The 7,753-nt window shown below is 45.1% G+C and overlaps 1 protein-coding gene across 1 annotated transcript in view; it reads left to right on the forward strand.

Moving 5' to 3' along the window:
• The first annotated feature begins 4,901 nt into the window (after positions 1 to 4,901).
• RNF34 (ring finger protein 34) overlaps positions 4,902 to 7,753 on the forward strand; it is a 19,735-nt gene continuing 16,883 nt past the window's right edge. Inside the window, exon 1 of the mRNA XM_017544278.2 lies at positions 4,902 to 5,079. Coding sequence (XP_017399767.1) covers positions 5,074 to 5,079 — 6 coding nt within the window. The 5' untranslated portion in view covers positions 4,902 to 5,073. The remainder of the gene's footprint in view (positions 5,080 to 7,753) is intronic.

Below are 7,753 nucleotides of genomic sequence, written 5' to 3' on the forward strand. Positions count from 1 at the left end.
TCATTATATAAAATTTGAAACAAAGAAAAAACTAGGATCACAAAATGCATCTCTTTTATTGAAAAAAAGAGTGATGTTTAAGCACAAATGTCTCTCAACTTCGGAAAGTCCCATGTCCCAACTTCAAGTAGTTAGGCATTGTAAATGCATGGGTAACCTATTTACTCCATTATTTCTTTTTAAAAATCATTTTCCTTCTCTACCTTTCAGAAAAAAAAATATTCAGTCAAACATTTATTGGTGGCCGGGTGTGGTAGCTCACACCTGTAATCACAACACTTTGGGAGGCTGAGGCAGGGGAATCTCTTGAGGCCAGGGCTTGGAGACTAGCCTGGGCAACATGGTGAAACCCCATCTAAAACACAAAAATTAGCTAGGCATGGCGGCGCACGCCTGTAACCCCAGCTACTACTTGGGAGGCCGAGGCATGAGAATCACTTGAACCTGGGAGGCAGAGGTTGCAGTGAGCTGCAACCACTACACTCCAGCCTGGCAACAGAGCATGACTCTGTCTCAAAAAAGAAACACAATTCAGCTGGGCACAGTGGCTCACAGCTGTAATCCCAACACTTTGGGAGGCCAAGGTGGGTGAATTACTTGAGGTCAGGAGTACGAGACCAGCTTGGCCAACATGATGAAACCATATCTTTACTAAAAATACAAAAATTAGCTGGGTGAGGTGGCATGTGCCTGTAGTCTCAGCTACTCAGGAGACTGAGGCAGGAGAAACACTTGAACCTGAGAGGTTGCAAGAGAGCCAAGATTGCACCACGGCACTCCAGCATGGGTGACAGAATGAGACTCTGTCTCAAAAACAACAACAACAAAAAAACGAACAGAATTTATTGGGAGCTTACTTATACTAGGTACAGATCTGTGTGCTGGGGACAAAATAAGACAAGTCTTCCCAAGTATTGCACTGTTTTAAATGTTCCTTGATACTTAAACCTCTCCCTACCCTTGGGTGTTTTCATTGTCCTTCTGTGGCATTTTCCAGCTGCATTAACTTTTGTTGTGTTGTTTCTCAATATTAACAGCTTCATTCAGATATAATTCACATACTATATAATGCAATTCAATAGTTTTTAGTATACTCAGAGTTGTGCAACCATTTCCATAGCTAACTTTAGAACATTTTCTTTTCTTTTCTTTTCTTTTTTGAGCAGGGTTTTGCTTGTCACCCAGGCTGGAATACAGTGGCTCACTGCAGCCTCAACCTCCTGGGCACAAGTGATCCACCTACTTCAGCCTCCCGAGTAGCTGGAACTTCAGGTGTGCACCACCATACCCAGTTAATTTTTATGTTTTGTACAGATGGGATCTCCTTATGTTGCCCAGGCTGGTCTTGAACTCCTGGGCTCAAGTGATCCTCCCATCTCAGTCTCCCAAAGTGCTCAGATTATAGGAATGAGCCATCACATCTGGCCATGAATGTTTTCATTACCCCAGAAGAAACTTGCCTCCAGTAGCAGTCACTCCATTTCCCCCCTGCTCCTTCAGAGACCTTAATCAATACTACTCTACTTTCTATCTCTATGGATTGGCTTATTCTGGATATTTCCTATAAATGGAATCATACAGTAGGTAATCTTTTTGTGTCTAGCTTCTTTCACTTAGCATGATTTTTTCTTTTCTTTTCTTTCTTTCTTTTTTTTTTTTTTTTAAGACAGGGCCTTGCTCTGTTTCCCCGGCTAGAGTGCAGTACCACAATTTTGGCTCACTGCAGCCTCGACTTCCTGGGTTCAAGAGATTCTCCCGCCTCTGCCTCCCAAGTAGCTGGGATTACAGGTTGTGTCCCCACATTCGGCTAATTTTTGTATTTTTAGTAGAGACGGGGTTTCACCATGTTGGCCAGGCTGGTCTCAAATGCCTGACCTCAGGTAATCCACCCGCCTTGGCCTCCCAAAGTGTTGGAATTACAGGTGTGAGCTACTGCACCCTGCTGCATATTTTGAAGGTTCATCCATGTTGCAATGTGTAACAGTGTTTCATTCCTTTTTTGGTCTAATAATATTCCACTGTATGGAGAGACTACATTTCCTTAATCCATTTCTCAGATAATGGACATTTGTGTTGTTTTTACTTTTTGACTATTATAAATAATGCTGCTAAGAACTATTAGCACGTATGTTTCTTGTGGACCTATGTTTTCATTTCTCTTTTTTTCTCCTTTTTTTTTTTTTAAAGACGGGGGTCTCACCATGTTGGTCAGGCTGGTCTTGACCTCCCGACCTCAGGTGATCCGCCCACCTTGGCCTCCAAAGTGCTTGGATTACAGGCGTGAGCCACCGCGCCCAGCCATGTTTTCATTTCTCTTGGGTATACACCTAGGACTGGAATTGCTGGGTCTTATGGTAACTCTGTATGTTTTAGCATTTTTGAAGAATTGTCAGACATTTTCATAGTAGCATTATTGCTTTTTACATTCCCATCATTCATGCATGAAGATTCCAAATTCTCCACATCCTCACCAACATCTGTTTCTTTCTTTTTAATGTTAGCCATCCTTGTAGGTGCACAGTGGTATCCATGGATTTGATTTGCATTTCCCCGGTAGTTAATGATGTTGAGCATCTTCTCAAGTGCGTATGAACTCTGGAGGTAGACCTGAACTCTGAAGGTAGGCCTTTTCTAATGAGGGACAACCATGGCTTTCTACCCAGAGAACATTTGTATTGAGTTTCTTTGTGTCTAGATCATTAAGAGAATTAATACTTTCTCTTCCAATGAAGCTCAGCTGCGTCCTGCATCATGAACGGAAGGCTTTCCGTGTACTTTTCTGAAAAAGAAAACCTAGGACTATTCTGGATAAGAAGTGACATTATCTGAGCACTTGAAGCAAGAAAAACAGTACTCTGATGCATTATTTCAGTCTATGGAAGTGGCCTGGGGAGTGCTCTCTCTCTCCCTGTGTTTTTAATGTGGCACAACTGTTGAAGCAACTCTATAAGCAACAGAACAGTCTTAGGTCCTCATGAAGCGCGAATTGACTTCTTCATGTTTACAATCTTAAATACCGGTTAAGTCAGAAGTAAGATTAAAAAGTGTAAGAAAATCGGCCAGGCACGGTGGCTCAACCCTGTAACCCCAGCAATTTGGGAAACCAAGATGGGTAGATATTTGAGGTCAGGAGTTCGAGACTAGCCTGGCCAACATGGTGAAATCCTGTCTCTACTAAAAATACAAAAGTGAGTCGGATGTGTTCGCTTGAACCCAGCAGGTGGAGGTTGCAGTAAGCTGATATTGTGCCACTACACTCCAGCCTGCGTGACAGAGTGAGACTCTGTCTTAAAAAACAAAAATAAAAAGAAGTGTAAGAAAATTGGCTGGGCACAGTGGTTCACGCCTGTAATCTCAGCACTTTGGGAGGCCGAGGTGGGCAGATCACCTGAGGCCAGGAGTTCAAGACCAGCCTGGCCAACACAGTGAAAACCGGTATCTACTAAATACAGAAAAAATTAGCCAGGCATCGTGGCGGGAGCCTGAAGTCCCAGGCTACTCAGGAGGCTGAGGCAGGAGAATCGCTTGAATCCGGGAGGTGGAGGTTGCAGTGAGTCAAGATCACACCACTGCACTACAGCCCGGGCAAGAGCAAGACTCTGACCAAAAAAAAAAAAAATAGGTGTAGGAAAATAAACTGTCATCAAGTACAGGTGAAGAAATCGTTACCTTAATTTACAACCTCAGTTTCTCTGCCCAAAGTTAATTCCAAGGCTCATACAAATTCTTTTATTGTGGCCGGGCGCGGTGGCTCAAGCCTGTAATCCCAGCACTGTGGGAGGCGGAGGCGGGTGGATCACGAGGTCAAGAGATCGAGACCATCCTGGTCAACATGGTGAAACCCCGTCTCTACTAAAAATACAAAAAATTAGCTGGGCATGGTGGTGCGTGCCTGTAATCCCAGCTACTCAGGAGGCTGAGGCAGGAGAATTGCCTGAACCTGGGAGGCGGAGGTTGCGGTGAGCCGAGATCGCGCCATTGCAGTCCAGCCTGGGTAACAAGAGCGAAACTCCGTCTCAAAAAAAAAAAAAAAATTCTTTTATTGTGCTACAATTTTGGTTATTTTGAATACTGCTTTTGTGCACTTGGAATTTGAGAGCCCTTAGCTCTCCAAATGTTTTCAATAAGCCTTGTTTATTTTTTTATTTTTTTATTTTTTTTATGAGAGTCTCGCTCTTTCACCCAGACAGGAGTGCAGTGGCATGATGTCGGCTCAGTGAAACTACCGCCTTCTGAGTTCAAACGATTCTCCTGCCTCAGTCTCCCCAGCAGCTGGGCCTACAGGCGCTCACCACCAAGCCTAGCTAATTTTTGTATTTTTAGTAGAGATGGGGTTTCACCATATTGGCCGGTTGGTCTCGAACTCGTGACCTCATGATCCACCCGCCTCGGCCTCCCAAAGTGCTGGGATTACAGGCGTGAGCCACCGCGCCCGGCTGAGCCTCTTAAAGGCGAGTGCAGCTGCCGCTCCTTACTGGACCCACAAGTGATGAGCCCCGAGGTCATGACCGAGCGTGAGCGCGGGAACGTCTGGGAAGGAAATCTGAGGCCCTGCTCTGACGGTCAAAACAAAAGCCTTCAAGCCAACCGGCGTGTTCAAATTCACCATGGCCCTTCCCGCCCTCCCCTTCCCGGAAACTTGACCACCCAGCCCAGAAAAATGCAGCAGCTTCCTCAGCGGACGCTGTCTCCTATTTCATACACCCAGGAGAGAAAGCTGCTCCGGAGCGAGCCTTCCGCCACGCCCAGGCCCTCCGGTCTCCGCTCCCGGCAGAAAAAAGTCCTCCCACTCCCACCAGTAGGAAACGCCAGAGGCCCCGCCCCATCCCTGTCGCTTCATTGGCTCTAGTGACCGGCCCCCCGACGGTAGGCTTCCAATTGGTCGTCTTGGCCGCCGCTCTGCGCTCTTAACGGGGCACGCGGCGAGCGTGACCGCGCCCCTTACGTCCGGACGCTCGGTCGTCTCGCGAGGCTCCGTAATCGCTGCCCAGAGGGAAGGAGGTCGGCAGTGCGAGGAGCTGCTATGGTGCTGAGTTCCCTGGCAGTGCCGGCCGAGCCGAGGCGGTTGCGGCCATGAAGGTGAGGAGTCAGTGGAGCCGGCGAGAGCCTCCTCGCCCGTCCTGTCTAGCCAGGGCATCCGAAGCTCCTCCTTTCCTTCCGCCTTAACGGTTAGCCAGCCGGCATCTCGCAGAGTTGCGCTGAGGGGGGTCGCCCGCCTGACTTCACGGTTCCCTACTGGCCCAAGACAGGCTTCCGGACTCTCTCGAACTCTTCCAGTGTTCCCCACGTCAGCGAGCCGAGCTGGAGGGCCCTTCTCTGCGCCGGGCCCTGAGCACTTCCTCGGGGGCCTGAGGCAGAGCCTCTCGGGCTCGCCTCAGCCTGGGTCCCTTGGCGCGCGGCATGCCTTCTCTCGCCCCGAGTCCTTGAACTAACCCAAGTATGGGGGACATCATGGGACCGACGAGAACAGAAGGGGTGCAGGGGGTGGTGAGGCCGGGGCCAGGCTAACGGGCTAGAGAACTCTCAGGGCGGGGATGCCACCACGAAGGGGTGCTTCATAGGCACGTCGGGGCCGCGACATAGAGCTGGCTGGATGTGCCTCCATCGCCCCTAGGTAAACGCAGCAAGGAATTTGGCAGCTTGAGTTCTCCAAGGTGGGAGTGAGAGCGTGGGAGCGTCACTGATGAGAAGTTGAAGAAAAGGGGGAAGGGGAGCGGGGGTTCCGGCCTGCCTCTGGGAGATGATTCTCAACCCGATCACTGAGAGTTCTGAAGAGCTCTGTGTACAGCAGTCAGTTCAGGTGTTGATTGATTTGCCGAACTCAAACCAAGTGGGTTGAGTCATAAGGTGATGATACTTTCAGACCTAGACGATTTCGTTAATCTCAGTGCAGAGGTGTGCTGGGGGTGGGTAATCTAGCAGGTGAGCTGCTAGATTAACGGTATCTCCATAAAGCGTCCAAGTAATTCAAAATACAGCTCCACCCCTTAGGAAGGAGTTTGCCATTCAAAAGAAGAGTTATTTGCAAGTAACCATATTACAAGGCAGAAGGCTATAGGTATAAAGGTGGGGGTGGGCAAAACACTTGGGAGCAAGACATGATACTTCTGGCTCTAGAAAAAAAAGGAATATTTTTGGAATAGGTAACTTTTGAACTGTGCCTTGAAGTATGAGGATATTGCCAAAGCTTACTTTCAGCTTTCCAGTTTTTAGTTATAACATATTATTCCGGCTTGGAATATCTATTAAAATATCTAGAAGTAGCTTTATTTCCTAAAAACCACCCCCTGCTGTGTTAAGATCTAAAAACAAAGCTGGGATCCTTATATATAATGCCTCGAAGAAGGCCAGTATCTTTGTTAATATTAAATTTGTAGCCCATTAAGGAATTAGCTATCGAAGGAAAGAAATAGGGACAGGTCCAGTGTTTAAATTTTAAAACAAGTTTATTGAAAACAGACGTGTTTTTTGAATTGAAGTGGAAGGTACTACTTTCTAAGTTGAAATTTTAGAAACAAAGTTGGGTGGCAATTGAAATTGTAGAAAAGATATATTTTCAGAAGCAAAATGCAGAGCTGTGCAAGATGACAGTTATAAATGATAATTTTGTTTTTGTAATACTGGATTCATACCATTTAGGATTTGGGCTGTTAAATGTTTATTATTTAACTTAATGTTGATTTATATTGTAATTGTTTAATTGTGGGTATGCTCATCTGTAGATTTCTGGGCAGAGACAGTGTGATTCCTGAAGTCATGGAATGCTAATGTGAATGCTCATGTAAGGAAATACTTCTTTCTGTGGGATTAAAATTACATTAAAAGCTAAGCAAGTATACCTGGCCTGTAATCTTGGCATTTTGGGAGGCCAAGGTGGATGGATCACTTGAGGTCAGGAGTTCGAGACCAGCCTGGCCAACATGGGGAAATCCTGTCTCTGTTAAAGATTATTTTAAAAGGGAAAAAAAAAAAAAGCTAAGCAATTACACCAAAGGTGTCAAACAAACAAAAAAAAACCATAAAAAGCTAAGCAATTATAGAGATAATACATTTCCACTCAAACCTGGAGCAGCTGGTTTTAGTAAATGTGTGGAAATGGGTTTTTACTTTCTCCCTTTGGTGTTGTGTTTTGTTCGGTTTAGAAACTGATGTTTTGAAATAGGTTTTACCTCTCAGACTCAAGTAACTTTTTAACCTCACAGTAACATCTAATTAACTTCCCATAAGGGATTAAAAAAAATTAAAATTGGTGCCCTGTGTTAATTTGATTTAATCCTCCTTCCTGTTTTTCGTTATTTACACTGATCTTACCCTTAATTGTGCTGATCTCATTTGTTCTTCCAAGCTCAAAATGACGTATCAAGGAGAAAGTAATCTACTGAATGTAATTCCTTTTCCTTTTTTTTTTTTTCTCTGAAAGGTGGGGGAGTGGTGCTAAGGATCAAGTATACTGTTTTAAAAAAGAAAACAAAACCCAAGCATGAGGAAGATAACATTTATGATCTATAGCACATATTATGGTAATAATCTATCAATTTGGCCAACATCTTGCCTAAAAGTGTTACAGAGTTCATCATCTGTTTTTGCAACCGGCTTAATGTCCAAATGATCTTAGAAAAATAATTTAGGATGTAGAATTTCTTCCTTTTTGGTGTATGGTTGGATATTTGGTCACTGAGAAAGCAGAGTTAAGTCCCTGCATATTGTATTTCAGTTGAAGCAGCACTTTTTTTTTTTTTTTTTTTTTTTTTTT

Source organism: Cebus imitator, unplaced genomic scaffold (assembly GCF_001604975.1).
Source record: "Cebus imitator isolate Cc_AM_T3 unplaced genomic scaffold, Cebus_imitator-1.0 Scaffold169, whole genome shotgun sequence".
NCBI classification, from domain to species: Eukaryota; Metazoa; Chordata; class Mammalia; order Primates; family Cebidae; genus Cebus; species Cebus imitator.